Genomic DNA, 27,161 nt, shown 5'->3' with positions numbered 1-27,161 from the left:
GATAAATAGCGGTGTGCTCTATTTCAGTAGGTAACCCCCTGGCCTACCTAGCCCATATTAATTTAGTGCGCTGCTATTCTATAGTTTACCACGCAGCTTCCGTTCACTTTTTACGTCATTACGCAGGATTGTAGTTTTCGGAAATTATCTGATTTCCTATCGCACCTCTCCACACTCCGTTACAGTAGGTGGCGATATGCAACGAACAGCTGGTTTGAACCACCATTAAACTAAAAAATACACTAGACTCTTTTCCCATCTTGCACTGCCGTTCCCAGGTAGGAAAATGGCAGCTGTGTGGTCAATTGACCTCTTGCTCTCTACGTTATTGTCTGTAATTTTATTGATAGCGCCAGAATTCGTCCGCTGTAACACTGGTAGAAGGGTGAGTCAAACTTTACGTCCATTACACTGGTGACAAATACAATACGGATTTTTTCCCGGAAATGTGGCACTATAGCCGACTATATTGCTATGGAGCTAGCTAGATGGCTAGTTAAGCTTGCAGGCAATCAAGCGATTCAAAGCAGCCATTAATAATGTTAGTAATGTCAGCTTGCCGACTAGCTAGAAGAAGTCACCTACACAGTGTAGTTGCCCAGTTAGCAGCAAATTTTAGCTAATCGCATTAGTTAAAATATAGATAACGTTGGCTACCTAGGATACGTTGTGTGGTTCTCTGGCTAGCCAGTGTGCTGTCTAGCTCCCTGGCAGCAGTCATGGATGTGTCTGCATAATACCAAGCATTTTGGTTAATGGATGGTTAGGTAGGTAATGTTTGTGGTGATGTACCTCATCAGCCAGGTGATGGACTCGATACCGATTTTGCTGGGTTCTCCGTTCCTCTTGAGCACTCCTTCGAAGTAGGTGAGTTCGCGCTCTACTAACTCCCAATTACTTATTCAGTTTACGGAGATACTGTTGAGATACTGCATTGCACTTGCGTATTGAACCATGTACACACTCGCGATTTTAGTACTGTCTTTGGCCCTGACGCATGTTCGAATATGGCTGGTTGACAAAATGTACATATTATCTTCCAGAAACTTGCCATGTTTTTCCATGAGTTGTTTTAACACCTTTCTAATAAATGACTGCGTGTGAAGTTAGGCTGTGCGAAACCAGTAATATTCTTGTTGTGTCAATACTAATCATATTTAATGTGTAGCCTGTCGTTCTGTTTGTAGTTGTATTATCTGACTGCTATGCCATCTGTTTGTGTGCGACTTGTCTTAAATGGATCTCTTCCGCAGATGACACCTCGCGTTTCAGAGTGCGAGGTGCTCTGCTGCTGAAGGGGGGACGAGAGACCACTGTGTCCCTCTCGCAGGGCCAGCTCACAGAGGAGGAGAGAAACACGCTAAAGGTGAGAGCTAGTGGGGCCTATCTGAAGTTGAGCTGTGGTATATTCAGAGTTCACGGTGGCATTGATTTCCTTTGATACACGTCAGTGAAGCCTACAGAACCATTCAGACGTGAGTTAAGTAACGGTGTTGGAGATTTAATATAGGATAGAGTGTACATATATTGTAGAGAGTAGCTGAAGTGAAAAATCAGCTCTATAGCAGAAGCTAAATGGTCAGTATTTAAAAGGTAGGAGCTCACACGTTCAGCCACTTTGAGCAATTCTGATAGCTGGTTATGTTAATTACAGTTTTAATAGTATGCAGGATCATATGAACATTCCATATCACTCCTTTACATAAAGTTTCATCTAACACAAGTGCCACAGTTGTTGATACAGATTCACAACACCATAAGATCCACACATCATTATGAATATGGGCACGTCATAACCTTAAAACAGCAGGTTACCCATATGAGCTTCTATAGTCAAATACAGAAAATGCCATTCAACTATGGGATGTTGGCATATTAACTAAGCAGGTCATTAGACCTGTTTCATCAGCTTCATTGGGGTATATATGTCTTCTGAAGAATAAAATATTGTGTAAATAAAGTTGGCAGTCTCCCAGTCCTCTTTCATCTGAGGTTTTAATTATGTGAGAAACTAAAGCTCTCAGTCCTGTGTGCACTCAGTACTGAAATAAGTTGCTGGAGGTGTTTTCTTGCCTTTCAAAAAAAGAAGTATCTGTCAACATAATTCCTATTTTGTCAGTCTAATGCTAAGTGATTAGTCCTGAAAGTCGTAATTACATTGGGTAGACACACTTGGTGCCCATTGAACAATTCTGAAATTCAGCCATTAGAGTGTATGTTTGTATGCACAGGAATTCACCAGCACTTGGAGTCGGAGACAGTAAATCACAGCGTATTTGTCAGGATTCATCTCCTAATACCCATAATTGCACATTTACATGTATGTTTTAGTGGTTCAGGGTGACTTGTTACAGCTGCTTGTGTCCTGGTTGTCTGATGTTTTCCCCACTGAACTCTCTCTCTCCCTCCAGGAGGTGGCAGCAGTAGATGGACTTTACAGAATCCGAGTGCCCAGAGTCTCAGTGCAGACAGACAGACCGGCTGACCGGCAAACTGATGGCTACCTCACTGCCTTTGTGCGAGCGGTGCGTCTCTCCCTAAATATTAAGGTGTCTCATGGGCTAATTAGGCCGTTTACGCAGCAGTGACTGTCAAAAACACAGGTGAAAATGAACAGTGCAAGGTACGGCAGTAGTACACATGCAGTTTGTCTCAGTCTATACCTGTGCCGTGAGTGAGACCCTTTAGCCACCCTTAGGGGCTAAATCTGTGGCAGTGTAAGCTGTGGAGTGTGGAAAGATTGATGTTGAGATTCAGACAGAAACCACACTGTTTCCATCTCATTCCTCATCGTTGGAGCAGCCTGTCCGTTGACATTACCGCTGTACTTCAGTTCTCTCTGAAAGTAATATATTCATACAGCATTTCGTAAGGCTTTACAAAGCAATGGCCTAGTACTTGTGTAATTACACATGGAAGTGAAATCTGAAATGACACACCAAAGGAAAGAATTCACAGACACACAGAGTGCTTTAGAGATGATTGAATTCCTTGTAAGGAAGTTGCATCTTATATAGTAAGATATTATATAAATGATACCAACAATTTGATTTTGAAATTTGATTTTGAACTGAAGCTTGTCTCCTTTTTGGCAACCAAAGATAAAAACCTTTATTGCAAATCTGCTTTATCTGTTTGGGTGGATAATTTAATTCAGATAACTTGAGGAAACTGGGTTGCAGTAGATGCACACAGTTTGCGATGCCATTGGTCAATAACCACTGAATCAGAAGGTTGTGTAAGTGCACAGTGCTACACAAAGACTTGCTGTGTGGAAAACACTCAGCACTGAATGTAATTCCATGTTAACCTGCGTAATACATACCTCATGTTTGCATATGCAGTCAAATGGGTATTACAGTAATACAAAGTGTGATGTAGCATTTGTTTGTGATTCCAGCTATCTTATGTACTTCTTTACTGTTTCACCAACTGTGACCTGTTTAAATATGGTATTAGTGCATATTAACAGCTCTATGCTGAATATACCCAGAGCAATGGTTTTTTTTTTGGTCTGGACTATTAGATTCATTTTTAAGATTTTTTTTTTTTGCCATTGCAGTTTAATATCCAATTCCATATCTCATGGTTCTGCAGTTTTTAAGTACAAATTTTAAGCCTTCTGGTGTATGCCTCTCTGGTAAGAATGAAACTGTGTATATGCTCTGCCTCATTCATTATGTAACCTCTCTGCTGTACTCTCTCCCTACCTCTCAGTGCTCACTGGTGGAGTCCCATCTCAGTGATGTCATCACACTTCACACGGACGTCACTGGTTACCTCATTGGCGTCTCCATAGTTACCGTGCCGGGGACATGTCGAGGGGCAGAGGTTGAGGACGAAGTTGACTTAGAGGCTTTCAACACCACGCTGAGCATCATGGGACCGATCAATGCCCCTGCGTGAGTGTGCCTCTGTTTCTCTTTTCTCCTGAACACTTTAGCCGGGGCAGCATTCTCTCCTGTAAATCAGGAATGTGTTTGTCGGTATGATTCCAGTCAGCGTATTTTGCTCCTTGGCACAGAGTAGGCATTTGGTCATTTGCTTTTCGTAAGGTAGTGGTTTGCTTGTGTCATAGGGTGGTTTCATGACTGACTCTTCTTACATCTGATTGTCAGCATGAATGAGAGTGAAGATTTTTACACCTCCGTTGTTCTTCTCTGGCAGTCCTGAGACAGCACTGTTTATTGAGAGGATGGAGCAGGAGATGGAGAAGAAGGGCAAGAATCCTCAAGAGCAGAAGTCCTTCTTCGCTAAATATGTGAGTGACCGTGTATTCAGCACACTCCTCACCCCATTCTACTGTCTCATTTTTTTCTCCTCGTTGGCCATGGCTGCTCACACCTTTCTGGGTAGCCCTCAGCCACACCTCGACATTTACACCTGTCATTCACATTCTGTCAACAAAAATCAGTCTCAGTCTTTCTGTCTGTGGCTTTAACTGTGTGTATTGTGTATCTTTGCCTACTGTATTGTATTGTGCTTGTAAACCAGTTGTGACTACTTTGTGCTTTAATGTGTGCAACTTGGCAGAGCTGGTTTCTCTGCAGCTGTGCTACTGTAGAGGGCTGTCTTTTAGCCTGTGCTGAACTGTTGCTTATGACTCCTCTGGCCTGTATTACCCTAATTTTCTCTGTGTGTGACAGTGCTTTATTGTTGTACATAACTAGACTTGAAGAATTTGGAGTTCATCTATGAAATATTACCCTCTGCAGGAGAATTGCTCAGTTGATTTTGAAGAAGGTGTAGAGAGACTACCAAATGGGTAACTGTTCAGGTTTATCACCAATAAACCAGAATTTGCACCAAGCTGGGTAATCACAGTGACAGGACAAAGCTGGGTGGCGATAGCGACAGAAACACCCCATCGGTTTGAAAGGCATGTTACCCTTAAATATGATAGCTGAGCATAAGCTGGTCTGGTTAGGTGAACCCAGTACAGTGCGCTTCTGCTGACAGTGACGCCCTCTAACACAGATTTAGTGATGATGTAATGTCACATTACTCAGTTGTTCCGTTGTGTGAAAGATCAAATCAAAGCTCACCTCAGTTTTTACACAGCATGTCCTTTTAAGGGCATACACGTGCACTACACATCCTTTTAGGGAAACTCAGAGTTTCCAGTCAGATCTTTTGACGTCTGATTGAACTGTCTTTAGTGTACTGCGTTAAAGAATTGAAGGCAGGTAAGGCTGGCAGAAGTATTTGACCAAGTCCTTGTTAGAAGAGATCAAACTGTGCCATACTGTGTATGTCAGTGCTGTTGTGTATGATTGTTGCTTGTGCGTGACCTTGATTGTGCTGCACTGTGCTGTGTTTCAGTGGTATTTGATTCTGGGAGGTGCAGTGTTCCTCATGGCCACCAGTTCGGCACAGCCCCCAGCAGGGGGAGACAGAGCGCAGAACTGATTCCCATTCATTTCAAGTACTGTCACCCACGTAACTCATTCAGTGGCTCACTCGATTGACTCAGTTTTCTCTGCGTGTCTGCACTGCACTCTGTGTGTGTGTGTGTGTGTGTTTGTGTGCGAGTGTGTGTGTGTGTGTGTGATTTTCTTTCTTTTTCCTATCCTACATCATATTTCTTTTATCATGGTGCATAAAATGTTTGGGTCAATTGTAAGTGATATGTGCCATAGGCCGTATTTCTGAATTAAAGTGTTTTCCTTTAAAGTACTGTACACGTGAATGCTTATTCTAAAGTGCCACACTCCTTATGCATGTGTACAGTCACTGCTGCTGGGGTCTATGTGTCTACATGGTCATTGCAGTTAAGATGGTGATGATGATGGTAATTTGGCACCCAAAATGATGGTTATACACATTTTACACACTCTGAACATTTTTCAAAAAGTGTCAGAGTAGAAAGAAAGTTAATTTTTTTTCCACATGAACACTTCTAGGCCTAAGCACCTGGTTTATTGCGGTTAGTGTCAAAGGCACAACCTGCCTTTGATTTTAGTTGATGTCAGTACATTTGTATGGTACAGGAAGTTACTTTTGACCTAGCGTTCTTCCCCGTGCTGTTTCTCTTTTCCCCTCTATCAAGAAGCCTCTCAGATTATAGTTCATTCATTTAGTACAGATGCTCAGCAGAAGCCCATATCAGAGGCAAATCACCATGTCTCACATTCTGTGGCCCATTGGCACAGCAGTAATTTCTTCAGAACTGTCGACAAAATTCCTTGCTTATGTATATAGCAGGGCTACCTGGAGTGTGAACACTGGTGCTAAAGCCAATGAATGTGCCTCCATAGCTGTCTTTCAGTAAGATTGCTTGTACATTAAACAGACTTACCCTGAGGTACAGGTGAATAAATGTACACATTTTTGTTATAAATGGACGATGGGCCTTGGAAGTTCATGAGCTGTGTTCTGAGAAGCTTTAAAGTACTCACTCCTTTACTTTCCTTTACTTTCCGTCTCACTCACTGACAGACTTAACACTGCCCCGTTTCCCTGGGCGGCATCTTCTCTTACCCCCTCCTTTCTGTAGGAATCCTGCCTTTCAAAGAAGTGTGAAAGAAGTGATGAGATGGAACATTAATTGATTCATCGGGTGATTAATTAGCACTGACTTGATTATTCCATCACTTATTCCCGGTGTCATGTTAAATTTGCCAGACAGTCTTAAATTATAAAACAATGCAAGATTATTGTGGTATGTCCAATTGTTTATCGCTGCATGTGTGTGCCTGCCTTGACATATTATTATCAAGCAGAGACACTTTGTATTAAAGTCTGTTTTTCTTGTGTCCCTCTCCTATATTTCATGTTTCCAGTGGATGTACATCGTGCCTCTGGTTCTCTTCTTGATGATGTCGGGCGCACAAGATCAGACGGGAGGCGGGGCTGCAGGCGGAGCAGCCAATGGCGGAGGCCGATGAGCTCTTTGCTCCCACCAACCTTATTTCAGGGTACTTGACATCATTTTGTTGTACTCGGTCACATCAAGAAATGTGAAATTGAATTGAGACAAACGCACACACACCATTAGGAGAAGTAAATTCACATTGACAAGACTTGACTCGGACTGCATTTTATTACTCAATATGAAATAAAATATTTATTAACATCTTATATTCTGTGTTGTTTTTTTCATGAATTACCCAACTATTCTTAGAGAGCTTGTTCAGAGTCATTACATGCACTGCAGCTGATGCTAAGAATATTCTTTCAGATCACTCCTTGCCAATCAAAGATCACAGCACAAGCATGGAATTCAAATTGAACAGTACAGCTTTGTTGGAAGCCTGAGAGAAATCTATGAAACAATAGAGGCTAATTGACAGGTTTTGTCAAGGGTTCTGCATGCTGATTTCTAATGTGAACTTGGTAGGGAGTGAACACAGTGAAATATAAAACAGTTTTGGTTTTTATTTTATTAAAAGAGCATATTCTTTAGGAGGGGGGCAAAACTGGAGTTTTATGAAGCACAGGCATGGCATATAGAACACTGTGTGTTTTTTTTTTTTTGCAATGTAGATTGTTGCCTGCTGAGCTCCAACTTCTATTGCAAAACTTTTCATCTTTGATAAATTGAATATACTCACATGAAACATATACTGGCTACAGAGGACGGGCAGCCATGGATGCTTTCAGACTGTTGATTTATATAATAACCTCAGGCAGGCAAAATTAATCCAGTTGACCATATTCTCACGATACACAGGGTGGCTTACCTGTGGTGCACTGTATCCATTGTCCTTTTAGGCATCACCTGAGAGAGGATATGACTAAATAGTGGCCTATGAGAAGGAAGGGGGGTAGAGCTCATATTAAGTTAAGATTATGGACTTTGGCTTGAACATCTCAAGGGGGACACTGGGACTCATTGGGACTTTCCTCACCATCGGTGGGTAGACACTTTTAACGGCCACACCTGTGTGACGTTTCTGAGGATCAGCTGACCTTTGAAAACAATTACTGCAAAGAGAAAAGATACACACCAAACACATTTCTGCTTTGAAAAACAAATGCGTGCTATGCCTTTTTATGTATAAAGAGAGGTTTAATGCAAGAGTGTTACATTGCAATTATCTCTGTATACATGATCATTTACATAAAAAGTATTCACTATGCTTGTAAGAGGCCTCTCTGACAACACTTTCTCTCCTCCCCTCTCTCTGAGTGGATTTTATACACACCGTCCCCTCCTTTGTCCCTCTCTCTATCCCTGCCTCCTCCCGGCCCTTTATGGTATGCCTCTGTGGCTCTTTCCCCCCTTTCGCCCACTTCCTAGCCCCTTTCCCCCTGTTTTCCCCCTCTCACTGACAGTATCGGGATTAACAGATCTGCGTCGCAGCAGTTGGGTCCAGACACAGAATGTTCCATTGCCTCTGTGTCAACAAAGGCTCCCTCTGGGCTTATCTTTGTCTGACTCCATTCTCTCTGTGAGATCAGTCAGTCTCGCTGTCCACCGGGTGGTCAGTCTGTCCATCTTTGCCAGTGTCAACTGTGTCAGGTTTTTCTGTTTGGACAAAAGTCCAGCTTCTGCACAAAGGTAGTCCGCCTGCCTCTCAGATTTCAGCTTTCCCATTTGATGCTTAATCTCCACAGACACAGGGCAGCGCTCTGAGCAACACGGTGCGGTTCGGCTGCGCAGTGCCCTTTGCAGCGTTCGCCGGCTGGCCGCTGTCAGGACGGCGGAGTGCAGTGGTCAGCGCGTTGAAGGGAATTCCTCTCAGGGCTCGGCCCTGCGGAGCGGTGTAAAGTCACTCCCTTCCGCCTCCCTGTTCTTGGAAAAGATAAAGTGGCACAAACAGTCAATCAAATTCCGTTCTGTCACTGTGCCTCTCCGTTTCTCCCTCACCTGCCGGATCACACCCTCCGCGTCATATCTGTTAACATGAGAAAGTGAGGGATGAGGACGTGAGAACAGCTGGGGGAAAGAAGAGAGTCTGAATGAGGGAGAGAGTCGTTTATTAGTAAAAAGATATGTCAGTGTGTCAGGGACTGGGTATATATGTATGTGTATGTATATGTATATGTATGTGTATGTAATTGGCTTGTGTAAATGGTGTTAGGAGATATGGGTGTTATGAAACACATTCAAAGCTTAGTTCACACATAGCATGCCGCATTTGTGTAACAAAGCATGTGGATCTGAACATATTTAGTCCTTATAGGAACATTAGGACTGCCCACTGAGGTTGAATAGAGGTAAGAGCACCTGGCTTGTAATTTGAAGACGAGGTTCTAATCCTAGGTGCAGGACAGCTGATGAAGACTTTGAGGTGAGGAGACACTCTTCAGTATGGCAGTGCGTAAGAACATGGCACAACATAATGTATTTTGGAAAAAAACTCGATGAAACTAAGCAATGTCTTGCAGTAAATACAAAATGGACACATACACAGCTTTGGAACAAGTCAAATAGAAATATACAATTACTAAAGAAACAAGGAGATGACAAGGCTGTAGAAAGGTTCTTCCTGGTATTCACTTGATCGGTGCAATGTTTAGTCATACCGCAACTGTTCTGCTAGACATTGGATTGTTTACTTTAAACCATTTGCAATGATGTGGCAGTCATCTTTGTTCCATTTTCTGGCAGTACAACTTGTGTCATCTTAGAAACTGTGGATGTCTTCCATGTCCCTGGACTTAATTTCCCATGAGGACCTGATAAATTGCACTATTTTGCATGGTTAAAGAGCACTCCATCTTCCTTTGCCACTGTTGGATAGTTTTGCTCTAGGTCAGAGTGTGACCACAAAACACAGAAGGAAAAACCAAAAAGGCGAACTTGGATTCAGAGCTTCCAATCAGGCCTGTTCTTAGTTGTCTCGCTGAGCAGAGAATGCTTTGTGCCAAATGCATGGATAAAAAGGGAAATATTTCCTGGATACACGTACTGTTACCGGTTGGCTTAGTTTCGCAATGTATCTGACAACAGGAAAGGATTGTGCGCAGTGGGAGAGATGATGTATACGTCTATTTTACAGCCCACATCAGGAGGGGTGCAGCTGGACATTATGTAATGTTGTTTCACTGTATTCTGTTTCAGGTTGGATTTGTATTGTTTTCAGAAGCTCTAGCAGGTCTTGGCAACACTGCCTCGCCAGTAGGAGTCCACCTCAGTTGGATGCAATGAAAGGACAGCTGCCTGGGCTGTTGTGTGATTGATGGTGGGTGCAGTGACCGTGTTTTTTTGCACTCCAGAGAAGAAATAGGGGTGTGAAGGAGAACCTTCACCTGCCCCCCAAAACTGCTGATTCTTTGTTTATTTGTTGGTTACGTGTTTTGTATTTTTTTAAAGATTTAACAGGGATCCTTGTAACTGACTCGGGGAAAACCTTTGTATTCCATTTTCAAGACGTTTTTGAAAGTTGTGTTGTAATTGTTGTAAATGTGTGTTTAAGCTAGGAATTGGATAATGAGCCACACCTGTCTGATTAGTGGGCAATTAAATACAGGTATGTAGATGTAGAGCAGAGAGAGTGTATTTAAGCAGTTTGGCTCTGTTTTGTGAGGTGTTGTGTTTGAATTGTTTACATTCATGATTGACAGTATGTTATCCACCTAGTTACAAAAATGTTACAATCATGACACTGCCACCACACAGTAAGGTGTTGACTGCACTATAATCAGAGGTGCCAATTTAGAAATCTTGAATCTTCTGCAAAATAAGTCTTCAAGAAGGAAATAATGAGAATCCACAGCTCCATTCCACCCACTTTATGCCTACCTAATTTTTACAGAAATACTAAAATATTGGGCAAAAAAGAGGGAAACAGAACACTTTGCTCATTTTGCACATGGAAAATGACTGCCTGTCCACTCTCCGTGAATTTAAAGGGTAGAATGAAGGGTGGAATGAGGGTAAAGGCGGTCAGAGTGAAATGCTGGAGGGGAGGGATGAGGGTGAGAAGGGCAGAAGGGGGACAGACACAGCAGGGAGAGGACAGGAGAGGTAAGAGGTGGGGAGAGGAAGAGAGACGGAGAGGAAGCATAAGACTTAGGCGGACTACTCTGTTCATCACAATGTCACACATCAACCTCCCTGCTATCATCCAGTTTCTATCAATGAAGGGAAGTGAGGACCATTGATGGGTCTAGTGTACAGTGATTTAGAGGACTTTAAAGGGCAAACTGCATGATGAATTGTTTTTCAGTGGCGTGTGATTGTGCAAGGGGGGAATATGTCGATTTTTGTGGCAAATAAAACACCACCGTAGTTGCATCATCCTCTACAAAAGACTTATTTGTGATTTGTCTCTCTCAGGCCCCATGCCTCAGGGAAGGTTTTCAGCTCTTTTTTCACCATTAGGAACGCTATTTTAAAAAAGTCAAAGCTGCATGTGAATCTGTCTTCAGTGGGCTTTCCTCTTGGCAGGTCCGTAACCGGGACACCTGCCTTTTCTGTCAGGGGGTTGCATGCACAAGTTTAGGCACTGACGCCATCACCAGGAAAGGGAAGAAAATTGAGTCGTCATGAAAGAACCACATACATTTGTGTCACAAAGGATTCCGACTTTAGGTGACAGTTTTGTTCTCTCTCCTGTCGCTAACTGAAGAGTAAAAGGCTGCACCATGAGTGCAGCCCTACACAGTCTTGATTATTGCGTGTTGAAAAAAAAAAAAGAATTGAATTGTGAGCTTCTCACTGTTACGATCAGTATTAAATTAACGGAACAGAGCACACTACTCGGGCAAGATTCACTTTTCACTTTTCATTATATTCCGCTCTGCATTCCTTTTAGCTCAGGTTGGTGAGGTACCCGAGTGGTGAATACACTTTTTAAATGCTTACATTTTATTGCCGATTTCATTTGAGTATATGCTGGTGGGCGCCGGGTATGGTGGTGAAGGTGGACTCCTAAACCGTATGTCTCAGGCAGGGGTCATTATTGTTCCCTTTAGTGAGGTAATTACCCTGTATTGATCCGGCTGTAAAAATGGATCGTATAAGAATGTCAGTACTGTAAGTGACCCTGAAGGAGGAAGTCCGCTAAGCAAATAAATAAATATAATGGAAAATATTTTTAAAAAATAAATAACAAGAGCTTAGCATGGCCAAACTTTGAAAGAACAAACAGAAAAAGAAAAGGGAGAATTTCAGGGTGGACATTTTGGGGAATATATCATTTTTCTAATAACTACTAAGCTCCAAATACTCAAGCTGAAATGGAAGTGAAATGTGTATTGTATGCGTACAGTAAGCGTGCTTACTTAGACTACCGAATAATAAGTTTTGCGAGAGAGAATTTATTTGCATACCAAAAGCTAAACATAACTTATGGGACGGTGTTAAATGCAGTTGTCCTTTATTAAAATTCCCTCTGCTAACACCTTAATTATAACACACATCACCACGGTGCTTTGGTCCTAAGAACTGACGATGATGACCAGCAGTAATTCCAATGAAAACTCCAAACAAGGATGTGTGAAGCCGCCTTCCTCACCTCCATAGTCTTCACCACTGGCACACCTGCTCTGTCAGTCAGTCATGGAGCCGGACACAATTGGTCTGTACACAGTAACTGTTCTCTTAATAGAAAATTCCCCTCACTCCAGAGGTTCCCAGCCTTCCAAGCTTGCAGCCTGATGTAGGTTATGTAGCTCCTATAGCCCACCATTTCAAAGAACTGATATTTCCAAAACGTACATCACTGTTCGTTGATATTTTGGAATTGAATGGATGGCCACTGTATTAAGTGGCACCGTCCTCTTGCAGGTCAAAGTTCAGGGTGAAGGTCAAATGATTGCAAATGTTTGTGCAGCAAGCTGAGAGAATGTTGTCAAGGGTACAGTACAACAGATACACACCACATTGGACGTTTATAAAAACAGCTGTTACATAATGTGGTCCACATGACACTCCAGCAATTTCAGTAAGACCACAGTTCCCACTGAAATGCAGAGTATATCTATACCCTAGTGTTGTGCAGAGAGGCTTATTGCCCAGCTACTGTTGGATCAAGAAGCTCCATATGTGTCTAATTTTAGTGGTTCTGTCTCCCTGTCAGTCATACATGTGACAAAAAGATCAGGGCTAACTGTCATTGATGCTTTTTATCCACTTTTTTTCCCCCTGTCACCATATTTCAATGGCTGGCATGCACAGTCATTATTGCAACACAGGAAAATGATGTATTGAGCTTTGTCACACTGAATGCTGTGAACATTGCTGCATAAATATTGTTACAATAATCATTGCTATACTGAATGTTACACAAAACATTTTGCTGCTTGTGCCATTGTTCTAGCACATTGGACACCATTGTACTGAGCAGGGTTGCTGTGTCTAGTGAAGGCTGGCCTTAAACAGCTAAGTAGAAGAGTTCTCGAGGGCTCTGCTGAGTGACTGTGGTAGAGGAAGTGTTTGTGCATGTGAACCTCCACCTCCTTCTGTCAGTACTGACATGCTGGGGTGGCCCTTTGGTCAGTTAGACATACTCAGAGTGACCGCCTCCATCTTTCCGCTCTTTTGAAGGGATACTTAGGTTACATGAGTCTCAGATGACAGAGCCCACCCCAAAGCCACCTTCATGTCCAACGCCAATGCACACACCCCAACCAACACCCCCTCTCCCCCCAATCTGTTTTCCTCCTTCTCCCCCCCCCTTTTTTGCAAAGGGAATAAGAGTCTTACCCAAGAGACAGACGGCCACTTGCCCCAAGGAGACTCAACTGCCACATGCCGACAAGCACACCTAGCATCATGCCCGAGTCTAAGAAAACAGGTAGGGGTCCACACTTGACCAACACACATGCATGGATGTGCTGTAACTGCATAGGTTATAACAGCTACTGTTGTGTGGTATACCGTGCAATGTGAGAGACCTTGACAGTGACTAGTTTGTTTTAATATGATCTCAAATGGGGAAAAATTTAGAGAACCTCATCGAGGCATTACCTCACCGAGGCATTACTCTAGAGTAAAGCATTTCTGGCATTACTCTCGGACTGGAAAAATACAAATCGAGTATATTTGCATTTTTTTTTAATTGACGCATGCAGATTTAGGAGTTTTTGAAACCCCTAATAAAATGAAATATTCACTAATAAAAAATGAAATATTCCATATTATGTTGATATGATACTGTCAGCATTGCAAACCATTTGTTATACAGCATAAAAGTGGTTTATTGAGAATAAGCCTTGTGCATTACTAAGATAAGAAAAAGATAAGAAAAAATTATGAGGCAAGGTGAATTGGAATAGTGCTCTCTCTCTCACTCTCTTTTATCTAGAGCATATGTGTGACTTTGCTTAAAACACACTTGAAGGGACTTTCCTATCTCCACACCTTTGCGTTTTGATAAAGAAAGCACGATATTACTCAGATTTCATCGGTGGGTCTGCGCGCGGTGAATGGATCCTTGCTCATTAATGCGGAATCAAGCTGGGGAAGTGGGATCGACAGGACAAGATTATCCTGCTCGCTCAAATTATGGCAAGGATTAATCACCGGCTCAGTCGCAGGATGAAATCAAACAGTAGCAACCTGTTTCAGCAGCAGTAATATCTTTCATGAAATATAGTTGCATAAAACAATCAGCACAAATTGCAGTTCAAGGGATGTTACTCCAGAGAAAATAAAACTGTTGAAATCCTACTAATTCCTCATTAGATTCTTAATAGAGAGGTAATGGGCATGTACTGTAAAGGCACTATAGGTATAAGGCACTATATGTATTATCTGTGATGTAGAGCAGCTGGGTATTACACAGGGTAGTAATATGCATGTGCAAAGTGTTTTCTACCATCTGCTCTTCATGTTACAAAGGTGAGCAACAGCGCTGTACACACTCAGGGCATAAAGTACCAGTGGGATTTAACAGGAATTTGTTGCTCAGATCAACAACTGGTATACACAACACTTGCATGGTCACATAAGAATATTGCAACATCTCGCTCTTCTCCCTTTCTCTCTCTTTCTCTCTCTCTCTCTCTCTCTCTCTCTCTCTCTCTCTCTCTCTCTCTCTCTCTCTCTCCCTCTCTCTCTCTCCCTCTCTCTCTCTCTCTCTCTCTCTCTCTCTCATGCAGTCAGGCTGCGCTCTCCCAAAAATTAACATATCTGAAATCTGTCTTATGTTCCTATCGTGTACATTTTCAGTAATGAAAAGACCTTGCTTTCGCAGGAGTGTGATAATCTAAAAAAAAAAGCATAAACAGGCATGGATTTATGTTCATCAGGGCTATAACCATATACATATTGTATGCATTTGTGTTTATGTGTATTATATATTATATATTATGTGTGTATTTTATAGTTATTTGTGTGTATTTATACAAAGGTACTGTCCCTAACCCAAGGACAGGAAAAGTATAGTGATAGTGTAGTAGCGCCGGTGATGCGATCGTATTTATAGTAATGATAACGGAGGCACTGAGCCTAATGCCAATGCCTGCAGTGAGCAGAGTGCTTGCAGTGCTTCCCTCAGGCTGCTACTGGCAGCCAGAGAGGGGTGTCCTTAGAGAACAAAGAGCTGACAGGCTCTCTGGGCCCATCATATGGGAAATGAGAGACATGTGGCGTTCCTTGGCCAGCCACAGAGGTCAGCCCGAGTCACCCATTCCTCATGTTGGAGCGTACCCTTGATGCACTTTTCATGTGTGGATAGGCTATGCATCTTCACTCTGTCACAGTACGACACCTCTTTGTGTGTCTGATAATTAACACGCACTCTGCTTTTCAGCTTTCCGACCTCAGGGAGTTTGCTTCCCATTACTCTACTTTGAAATTCTTCGCGTTCTCATTTTTGATTGGATCCCTCTGACGGACAGCACTGTTAGTGCCAGCCTTAAGCTATATAGTGTTAGTAGGGTCAACGGGTTACACTAGCAAGCTTCAGCACCAGCTAGCCAAGGCACTTCCTTTCTGCTCTAAGTGCTGCAGGGCATTGTGCTGCAACAGAATTTCAGTGTTCTGTTAAAATGGCATGTCCTGTGCACTTTATGGAGTGTTTAGAGAGAGCGCAGGAGAAGAGGCCAGTTGACTTTTCATAGCTGCTTCCTCCCAATAAGGACACAGAGGCATGACAGGCTGCCGCTTCCACACAGAGCAACAGACAGACAGCCAGATGCCAATGAAATCCAGGCAGTGGCTATCACTTATTTTGCTTGTAGATCATTACCCAAGTGGTTTGATATTTAAAGATACCAACTGACAAATACACTTGTACATTTCACAGAATTTGGCAAGAACACAATATCCTATTCTCTGAATATGTCACTCAAGAAATGAGTAAGCAACAGCGAAAGTATGAAAAATATGTCACTATGGTAACTCAGCTAACTAAGACGTTAGTTATATAGCCATAAAGAAAGATGATAGATAGATAGATAGATAGATAAATGATGTTCATCGCTATATGATTTATGTCAGATTTACGATGTGTTTAATTTGTCGTTTATTAATCAAGATATCAGGTTTCAGTTACATGCTGTCCTTTGTTGTTTACTTTGTGCCAACCATCTCTCTCTTACACTGCCAAAATTCTCCCTCTCGTCAATCATATCGCTTAGCTCACTTCACTCTCCTCTTTCACTTTTCTGTGTCTCTCCCACCTTCTTCCCAAGCCCCCCCCCCGCTTCTCATTTTCCTGAACGCCCCTCGCCTCTCATCTCTCTCACCCTCCTCCATCTCCCGTTTCTCTCCTTCCCTTCATTCTTGGCGTGCGCTCTTGTTTATTGCCGTCTGGTCTGTCACATTCATCACTTGTCAATCTCGTTCTACCGATCCTGTTGACCCTTCAGAATGTGTCCACGTCATAAAGCCTTGGCTGGGTCTGCTGCTCTCCTTCTCCAAATGCCACATCCTGTTACACAGCCCCTCCTCTGCCTCTGCCCTGCTCCCCTTCATTCCCCCTCTTTGCCTGTTCCCTCTTTCTCCATCCTCCTTTCTTTTTTTAAAGGGTGTGCCTCCTGCTTTGTCTCAGCTCGCTCTCCCTGCGCCTCTCCCTGGCTCCTATGGTAATTAAGTGTGAAAGAGTACACAGTAACTGAACTCGCCGAGCCGCGAATCCGTCTGACCACTTTATTTATGGCAACGCTCCGACGCTTGATTTTGTCCTCTGATTTATAATTACTTAGCACAGCATTTACCAGGCATCAACTACATAGTGCGGGATAGGGGATCTGATTTCAGAACTGCTGGAGTGGTTATATAGCGCGCTTATATAGACTGACTTCTAAGTTTTCAATGCCACGTTTGCTGTATGTATACGAGAGTGTAAGAGTGATACGGTATGAATGTGTACATCACGCACCTTTGCATGGGTGCAACGTCAAGCTAATTTATTTCATAGAAGAACCAGCCAACATACCATGAGATGCTTTCATAATACTGAAACACAGTATGCTTTTCTTTCCTTTATACCTTTATGACTTTATACCTTCCTTTTCCTTTCCTTTCCTTTCCTTTGTGGAGTTAATTCTGGTGACTATATGAGACCTGCTCTCACCTCAGATCTTTCTGCATTTTCTTTCTCCATCTGTTTCTCCAATTATTCTCCTATTGAAACCAAATATTTGGTCCATGCAAAATCAAACGGGACCATGCAAAATCAAACTATCCACAGGAATCAATCTGCTTTGATCTGTTTAGTCAGTGGGGATCCATTTCCTTTCTCTTATTCTTCATCACCCCCATTTTTATCCACCCGCCCATCCTCCCATTAGGTTATTTATGCCTATGAATCGTTCTGTTTGTGCATCTGTCCACGTATTTCCATCAGCCTCTATCTCGAGAAGAGAACCAGTCTCTATTTCATCGCTTTCTTCTCCACAGAGCAGCCCAGCGTGTGGTTCTTTGCCACTTCATAACTGGGAGAAAAATGGGTGTGATGTCAGTCCAGCTCCATCTATCTCTATCTGTCCCCTCCTGTTCGAGGCATTCGGGGCTGCAGTCAAGCCCGAACGCTGATCCCCTGCAACTGAAGCATTTCGAACTTGATACGGACGATAGGCTGTTGCACATCAGGGGGCTTGCGGTCCCTGCGCAGTGAGTCCAATATCAACATCTATTTTTCCGCAGTGTCAGAGGGTCATTTGCCTTACTTGGTAAGTTAAGCACCTTAATTACAAACCTAGCTGTTGGTCAAGAGACCGCAGTGTGGCTCTGATTTGGAATGCATCCACTACCCACACGTGGTTCGCAATTGAGAGATCAATGCAACCGTCTCCCGAGCCAGTGTATTCTGTCCATGTCTCCATATGATTTGTTCACCATCAGAACCTTATCCTCATTTGTCCTGCTGTTTACATCTCTATTTCTCCGTCCATCAGTCAATCTCTCCAAGGTTCTGTTTATCCATCTGTTCATCTTAGTGGAGCTTTAGCACTGATCTCCCCATGAGCTGTGGGGATTTCTCTGAAAGATTAGATCCAGTCAGCTGGGGAACGTTGATCTCTCTCTATCGTTTTCCTCTCGTTCTCTCGCTCCCTTGTCGTAATCTGGCCGATGTATAATTCCAAGGTGACTCAGCAGACATACCTAACGAATCCCTACCACGACACCCTGAGGCAAGGGAAGTCACATTGGATCACAAGACAGGAAAAAAATGCAAAATAATAACAACAATAATAACTGAGTCTGGAGAGGATTTATGTAGAAACAGTGGAATGTCATAAATGGACAATTTACTGCATCTACACTACCAATCCCATTTGCAAAAGTGTAAGTGTGTTTATTCATCCCAGACATCAAATGAGTCTTTCTCATGTACACTTTGGCACCCAAAGGTTTACAAATAAATGCATCCCAACACAAGCTCTAGTCTATACTACTATACATGCAAATCACATACACTTCTGAAACATGGCAAATTGTACACTAAAATGAGGGTTTTTATAGTTAAACATTTTATTTATATAATATTAAGCAATTTGTGTTATTTGGGCATGCATCAAATTTTGCTTCTTGCTCAGATTAACATGGCAGTGGCTGTTCATTTGCAGCAGGCCTTTTCAATGACCCCTGATCCACTCCATTACTTTTTTTAATTACATGAATAGATCAAGGATCCTTTTGACAGTGACAAAGAAACAGAACAATAGTGGAATCGGGTTTGGGGAGAACAAGTATGTTCTGACGGTTTTAAGATATTGTAAATTTCAGAGAGAGAACATCCTTGGCCACCTCTCACTCCTCTGTAACACTCTGTGAGAGTGCACTGCAAAAAAATTCAAATCTCACCAAGCATATTTGTCTCTTTTCAAGTCAAAATATCTCTTTACACTTAATATAAGACACAGTCACCAAACAAGCAAAATTTCCTTGAGCTACAAGGACTTGTTTTTAGACGGTGCATCTTGAATATCTTGTTTGGTGAAACTGTCTTGAAAACATCTTACTTTGAGTGGTATATAAAATTAAGCAAGCCTTTTTGACAAGTCAGAAGGTTTTTAAACTGCATGACACAAAAACACTTCCTAATACCAGTTAAAAATGGATCAAAATTAGTTTTTTTCCACCTAATTTTAAGATCCCTTTCAAGAAATCTTAACAAGTGTATTTCCACTAATTCCACTGGCAGATTTTTTCACTTATTACTAGCGAAAACACCTTGTATTAATTATTTTATTTCTTATTTTTGAAGGGCTATTTTTTGCAGTGTGGTTCAATAAATGATCAAATGTCCCACTCTTTCCTCCCTCATCACCATCTTTTAACCAAATCCTGGCGCCCGTTGTGCTCCCCTCTGAAAAGCCCCATCAGTCTGCCCCTCGTTTCTGCGCTCTGTCACTCCCTGACATCTCAGAACCCCTCTCTCACCCTCTTCCACCCCTGACCTCCTCCCCTCCATCTCGTGCATTCTCTCACCCTTTAAAGGGAGGATTTTGGGAGAGCCGGACTGAGAAGAATGATTGATGAAGTAACTTGTCATCGCCTCCCCCCCCCACCTCCCTCCCCGCGTCCCGAGCTCAGATGACCTTCAGTCTCTCTGCCTCTCTTCCATTTTGTTCCGTTATTTATTTACTTAGCACACAGCCCTCTCCAGGGTGCCTTGCTGTGGCCCACAGTTTATATCTACTGCTAGCCAGATATGCAGCAATATTTTTTTAATAGAGCAATTAAAGTCAGGTACCATGTTCACGGTTAACTGAACTGGTATTAGGTCCTGAGCGCAATGCTCTAACCCTCACACCACATAACACCACGTGCTGTCTCAGCAGAGCAATACCTCAGCATAGTCTCCATTCCAGTCATTAGGTTCCTATATATGTATGGATGTAGACATGTGTGAATAGATAGTACACTGTGAATACCTAATGCGGTGTTATTTATGATGTGCAGCTGGGAAACCACAGACCAGCAAGTATACATGCAAGCACCTTCTTTGCTTGACGCTCCTCCGTGGTCTATGAATGCGAGTGATAATGTTTTTAAACCCTATTTTCACAGAGACTGCTGTGCGGCGATGTGTCTTGTTGTAATAACATTTGATTTTCTGCTGAACCTTCCTCTAATAAGGTGTCATACATTTTGGATGTAAACACATGGGAACAGGTCAAGGTTAACTAAGTACTAACCCAAAGCTCTGGTGGTGTCTTCAGAGCTGTAGAGCTGAACCTTGTGCCACCCATGGATCCACACTACAGCCTCCTGGTTATTATGAGTCTGCTTCCTCTTTTCACTTTGAGGGGGCACTGACAACCTCTGACTTGTGACTCCTGTCTTTTTCTCTTTAAATCCTTTCCTTAAAAAGGGGTTCATTCTTTCAGCAGGTGTTGCCACGGCACTAGGTATCAATGGCTGCTTTTGGCGCCAGTGTAGTTTACAGTGTTGATTAAGCTGTGAGTATCTGAGTGGTTATGCATTTCAGGGTGGTGGCAGGCGCTTCAAATGACCATGCATCATCACTTAGAGGCCTAGTCTTACCAAAAGGAACCACACTGTTCCCAGATATGCTCAAACAGTCCATATAAAATATCCTGTAACATGCAGGGCATTGTGGCTGGTCCAGGAAATACATTGCGTCCTTGTCCAAGGAGAGTGGTTGACAGGAGATTACAGATTCATTGGGTCTTCTGCCCTGTGGCAACATGGTAATAAGCTTGTTTTCCTCCTCTTCCTCACGTACTTGTAGTGGTGTCACCGTGGGGAAAGGTATTTCCAGCACACACAGCCCAATATCTGCAAAATATGTGCAACATGTAAATGGTTGTGAGGGGCATCTGAAGAGCTGGACAGCAATGCATTGGTGAGATCGCTATGATCAATGACCACCTGTCTCCTGAAAGCAAGTCAGCACAATCAACCCAAGCAATGTCACAAATTGTCAAGAAGACACATTAGAGTGGACGCCCCAGGCTATCGAATGACAGCCTCTCACACACGCATTTTCGCCATCTGAGAGGACTTGGATGTGAATGATGTGGAAACTTTATTCCGCACATGTTCAGGTGTGTATTCCAGGCAGGGCACAGAGCGATGATCCAGCATCCATGTATGGTGCCCTCTCTACAACTAAGATCACCGGCTTTTTATCCTCCTTCTTTCGAGCTTTCCAGAACAGGAGGGCCTATGCTGGGCCTTTGCTGTGTTGGTACCAAGGAAACAACTTCGATGCCACTCCTCACTTAAATTTAACAGTCAGTAAGACTCAAGAGGGTAGCGTTTTGCACCTGTAGAAAGCATTTCTCTCCACTCCTGCCATGTCAGCTGGCACCCAGGTGTTTAGCTAAATTTCCCACATTTTCTCATGTTTTATGTTCTATGTGAAGAGCCCTCAACGCTTCCTCACTTGTGTTCTTACATGTCCTTCAGTCCTCTGACACCAAAAGGTCAATGCAGCATTTTATCAAGGCTCATGTTCAACAATTATCCAATTGCATCTCCCCTATCATCTAAGCTGATGAACTTATCACCACCAAAACAACCAAAACAAGCAAGCACAATCAAAAACGATGTTTAAATATGGTACTGTCATGTGTTGAATTCAGTCTGACAATTAAAAACGATCTAATATTGTATGTAGAATATTACCACTGGAAAGTACATGGAAAACATTTTTGCCATGGTGTAAGAACGGATAACGCAGATGCATTTCAAATATTGACACGCGGCATGTTGGCAAGAAGGTGATGTGCTGTCAAGTCATGAATGACAGCGAATGCTGTTGCGTTTGGTTGCTCTTGCTCTTTGCTGTTGACAGTCTTGACATCCATTTCATGGCTCCATTCCTGTCCTCCCTGTAGGCCATATGATTGTTTTGTTAAGGATGTGACAATTAGCCACAAATTTTATAATTCATCAGGTGACTGTGCCTATTGTTTAAACAAAAGCAAGTGTGTCTTCATGACACCACATACATCACGAGATGCCTGTTGTACATGTGGATTCCTCCTGCCTTTGAAGTCATGCGTAGTAACACAAGAAAACACAATCCCTGCATTGAGACTTTTGTGGGAAAGCCACAGCCACCTACACACCTGGATGTGTGGAGTGTTGTGATTAGGAGGGGCCAAGGAGGGGTCTATGCCCCTTCCTCCAAAACTGTGTTTCTCGACTATTCTTTTCATAACAGTCTATGTTTACCTGAAACAAAGTCTATTGTGGAACATATTTTTTTCCTGTAACCCAATGCAATGCCTACATTGATGTGAAGTAACAGTGACAGTTTTTCCACAAAAGTGTGGATGCAGGAACAGGTAATGTTTATGTCACTGTAGGTAATATATTAGCTGTAGTAGTAGTTTTCTGGTGGTTCCTCAAGTAGCATGACATTGTTAGATTATATGAGCAAGAGACATGTCATACAGGAGGCATTTCACCATTCCTGTTTACCTTAAAATTAGGTGCACCGCAGCACACTAATGGAAGGTGATTCTTGCATGAATGAGTGATATTCAGAGAAGGTTCTTCTGGTTGTTTCCTACACATACCCCCCTCACTTCACCATTTGCCAGGCTCAGGTACTCAGGCATAGGTTTGGTTTATGCATGATAAATGGCAAAAACCCTAACCCTAACCACCCTAAACCAAGCATATAAAATAGAGGGGGACAATAATAGTATGCATTGGAAGGTGTTCAGTTGAATGCATTTTAGGTAATAACAAGAGCAAAATCATTGAAAGAAATCATTTTAAATGTTTCAAAGTAAATATTTTTAAATGTTTAAACCTAGCAATATTCAGACTCGTTTAAATGGAGAAGCCCTTTTCACTACAAAATTAAGTATAAATTACATTTTAACCTTTAGTCTTTACTGTGCAGTGTCCTATCCTCATATTGGTGCTCTAATCTGTGTGACACTTCCTAATACCTGTCATTGTATCTCTTTGTATTATGTCTGTGTGAAAATCCTCTGCTCTCATGGATTTGATTTTAATTGGCGTTAATCGGTTGCTCTGTTGATGGCGTTTCCACAGTGACAGGTGTGTGGCACTGCGCTTCTCCCAAACACCCCCCTCCCCACCCTATGCGCATTATCACCTCTCCAGGGGGTTAAAGGGGGTGTTTATTCACCTGCTTCTCACCCTTAGATTCACACGGGCCAACCCCAAAAAAGACAATTTGCACTCACGTAGATGGACCGCAATATAAGAGGATATCGCAATGTGAGAAATAGCATAAGGTTGAAGGAGCCGGGCGGGTTTCTAAATTAAACAGTGTCAATGGGAGAAGACCTCAGCGGAATGTTCTCATTCCTGACCTGGCATCCTCAGATTGTGGGCAGTTCCATGATGTCAGGCAATTTGGTAGATTTTTATTGTCAACAGCTAAATAGGATAATAAGACTTTGAGTTGTTACAGAGAACGTTTAGATGGATAAGCATGCACACACATAGATAAACAGACTCACAAAGTACTGGCAGAGGGAGAGCGCACACCATTACTCAGTTGACACAGAGGAAGGCAGCAAGGAAGCACACAGTCAGATATTTGTTACAGATCCACATTCAGAGTGAATTTACTGGTCCCATGAGTTGCTCAATCACTTAGTCTGTTTTCACTTCATCCTACTATCTCCTCCCACTCTCTCCTTTTACTTGCTGTGATTGATTGCTTGCCAGAAGTAAATAGATAAATCAGCGAGTTGAAAATCCAGCTTTCCAGGCAGCGCCGAGAGTGATGAGATGGGAGGGATGGAAGGAAACAGATGTACTGAAAACAGAGGGAGACAAGAGCGGGAAAATGAAGACAGAGAGAGAAAAATAACGCGCCGGTTTGTTGAACATTACACCTGCGGGACAGACAAAGAGGGACAGTTACGTGGAGATGGCAGTGTACAGCAAAACACCTAAATGTACCAACTGCAGGGCTCAGTTCTGGGAAAGTACAAGGTGGACTGACAACAGAGAGGAAAAACCTCAAAGTACATAAACATGCTCCCTCTGGCCACGGTAAACGCAAGACAAAGTGCACTCTAAGAATATCCTGCCCCCTCTGTCAAAAACGCTTTGATGTGTGTCTGGGGCGCATGTAATTATAGGCAGGGCATGTGCTTAAGTGGTAATTCTAACCTGTGCTGGTATGAGAAAACTACATGAAGCACTGCGAACACCTAAGGCATGACATTGCGCACATGCTCCAGACTGATGTACAGCACGTGGCAGAGCTGAAGGCTGCGTGGAAGTGAGGAATAATGTTCTTTCTGAATGGAGGAGATTAAGTCTTTCACTGGTAACTGGCTTTTACGCCCTTCAGTTCTCTCCATTTGCATTTACATTTATATTCATTTGCTTAGCAGAACCCCTTATCCAGGGAAACTTACATCACTCACATTTTATACATACAATTATGATATTTACTGAAGCAATTCAGGTAAATAATTTTGCTCTAAGGCACAACAGCAGTGACCCAATTGGGAAACCTTTGAGTTAAAAAGTAAAGGCCAACAAAACCACACTTCCATGCCAGGGTTAGCTTTGACTTAAGTAAGTCAATCTTTACAGCAATCTTTATGCATAAAAGATTGGTCTCCCAACTGGTTGAATGATGTTGTGCTGTTGTCCACTTTCTTACATCCGTCCTGTACCTGAATGAAAATTCTCTTGTCTTTACAGGAAGAAAATCTAAAGCTGGAGCCCCTGCCCCTGGTAAGCCTTCTGAAGTTACAGATCTTGTGATATTTATATAAACTTGGTGGGGCCCCACGGTGTTAATCATAGATAAGTTAGTTACTTTAGATAAATAGCATTACTGAAACAAGTAACCAGACTGTCATTGTGAGGTCATTTTCTCTTTGTGTCCTTCACATTCTGTGTGATGGTCCTACAGAGCCTCTTTATGTGTAATAACAGAGCGGCATTCTCTCCCTATCAATGTGATTATTGTTGATTATTATTATTAATGGGTGGTTGTGCAGCTGTTTAAATCTCCCTCTACCTCTCTCTCTTCACAGCAAAGACTCCAGTCTACGAGCCTAATATTCCTGAGCCAACAACTAGAGCTGAGCTTCTGAAATGTAAGAAGCTTTTATCACTCTGTGTCAGTTTATTTCATGCTGTCAAATGTTGTAATAATAATATTAACATTAAAATATTATAAAGTGCTTTAGTTGAATCACCTTAGCCACCACCAATGCGTAGCCCCCACATGGGTGATGTAAGCAGCCAGACATTATGTGCAAAAATGCTCACCACTTGCCAGTGAGATGTAAGAATTATTTTGCTAATTAATTTGGAGTGTTAGACGGCCAGATTGAAAGACTAGAACTTTGGCCAGGACACTGGGGAACCCCTTACTCTAGTAATTGCCATGGGGTTTTTATGACCACAGTGACTCAGGACACAGGTTTAAAGTCTCATCTGAAAGATTTGGTCATTAATTAATTTTCTCTTTTCTCTTTCTTACTAACTTTCAATCTCTCTCTCCATCTTCCTCTTTCAGACTGGCTCCCCCTCTCACTGGATGACAGGACCGCTCAGAAGCTGCTGTGGATTTCAGAGGGGGGCAGTAAGGTGTCTCGTATGTCCGATGAGTCTGTGTGCCCTTACCTGGACAGACCTGAGAGATATGATCACTCGCCACAGGTGAGTCTGCCTGTCCATCTCAGTCAGTATGAATGTGCAGTAATGGAATCGGTGGGTTCGCACTAACCCACTCTGTCTCCCTATACCTCCCTCTAGGTCCTCTGTAAGGAGGTTGTGTGGGGCATGCGGGGCTACTGGGAGGTGGAGTTTTCGGGATGGGTGGTCATCGGGGCTACATATGAAGGAATGGGAAGGAAGGCTCAGAACGGGCCCTGCGGCCTCGGGGAGAACGACGGGTCCTGGGGCGTGGGCTGGGCCGGATCCTGCTACCACGCCTGGCACAACAGCGAGAACATAGAGATCCAGGCACCCTTGAGCCCCGTCATGGGCGTGTATCTGGATCAGCCGGCGGGGATCATGAACTTCTACATAGTGGAGGGCGGTCAGGAGGGGGAGGAAGGCGAGGGCAAAAAGGAGGTCAAGCTGCTGCATAAGTTCAAAGCCCCTTTCAAGGAGCGCCTTCTGCCCGGGTTCTGGGTAGGGAGGAAGTCATACTGCTGGATTCAGAAGAAACCGGAGTGAGGGGGAGAGAGAGAGGCATTGGGGGAGGGGAGGAAGATTGAGATTAGATGGGAGGATGAGGGGCAGAAGTGCATTGCAAAGGAGAAAAGAGAGTAAAGAATGGGAAGGTGCAGGCTCAGGGGGTTGGGGGAGACCTCAATGGGGAAAATAGCTGAAGAAGAGGAGGGATAAGGCTAGCATGAAGTGGCAAAAGAGTCAATGAAAAGCAGATTGAATAGGTACTTGCTTGTTGATCAGTTATATACTAACAGAAAATTGATTATCATTACTATCTTCTTATTGTTATAATGACATTCTCGTAATTCCTCCACAGCAAAGTGACAATATATTCCTTATAATTAGAAAAAAGAGTAAAAAAGATAATGGTGGCAATTTTGATGATACTAAATTTGATAACCATTCAAACAATTATATATAGTTACTAGTATTTACTTTAACCACGCTTACCATACTATAGTACTATAGTATTTACAATATTATTGTACTACTAATAATAGCTATCATTGTTATTATGTTACTCTTATTACCATTATAATGTCCTTGCACATTACATTTTTTTAAGTTTGCATTTAGCACTCATAGTTGTGCTATGCTGGTAACTCTGTATGTTGATTTATTTCCAGTGCGGGAGATTGTGATTTGGGGCTAATTTAATTTTGTATCTGAAGTGCCAGTGTTTATGACTGTATTCATACTGCAGTGAAAT

At 42.7% G+C, this 27,161-nt stretch overlaps 2 protein-coding genes across 3 annotated transcripts; both read left to right on the top strand.

The window, feature by feature from the left end:
* The first annotated feature begins 269 nt into the window (after nt 1-269).
* On the top strand, nt 270-7,031 carry emc10 (ER membrane protein complex subunit 10). 2 transcript variants are annotated; one of them, XM_036553236.1, is made up of 8 exons: nt 270-385; nt 801-867; nt 1,254-1,366; nt 2,412-2,525; nt 3,718-3,902; nt 4,168-4,261; nt 5,323-5,425; nt 6,783-6,854. In XM_036553236.1, the coding sequence occupies exons 1-7, from the start codon at nt 287-289 to the stop codon at nt 5,407-5,409; spliced, it is 759 nt and encodes a 252-aa protein (XP_036409129.1). In that variant the 5' UTR covers nt 270-286; the 3' UTR covers nt 5,410-5,425; nt 6,783-6,854. The 2 variants fall into 2 exon arrangements, with proteins under 2 accessions (XP_036409129.1, XP_036409128.1); XM_036553235.1 differs by lacking the exon at nt 5,323-5,425 and having other exon boundaries at nt 6,783-7,031.
* Nucleotides 7,032-13,666: 6,635 nt separating this feature from the next.
* On the top strand, nt 13,667-26,455 carry zgc:195001 (uncharacterized protein LOC567531 homolog). Its single transcript, XM_036552868.1, has 5 exons — nt 13,667-13,688; nt 24,965-24,997; nt 25,303-25,365; nt 25,791-25,933; nt 26,030-26,455. The coding sequence occupies exons 1-5, from the start codon at nt 13,667-13,669 to the stop codon at nt 26,453-26,455; spliced, it is 687 nt and encodes a 228-aa protein (XP_036408761.1).
* Nucleotides 26,456-27,161: the final 706 nt, after the last annotated feature.

This window comes from Megalops cyprinoides, chromosome 19, assembly GCF_013368585.1.
Source record: "Megalops cyprinoides isolate fMegCyp1 chromosome 19, fMegCyp1.pri, whole genome shotgun sequence".
NCBI classification, from domain to species: domain Eukaryota; kingdom Metazoa; phylum Chordata; class Actinopteri; order Elopiformes; family Megalopidae; genus Megalops; species Megalops cyprinoides.
This window is presented reverse-complemented; position numbering and strand designations above follow the sequence as displayed.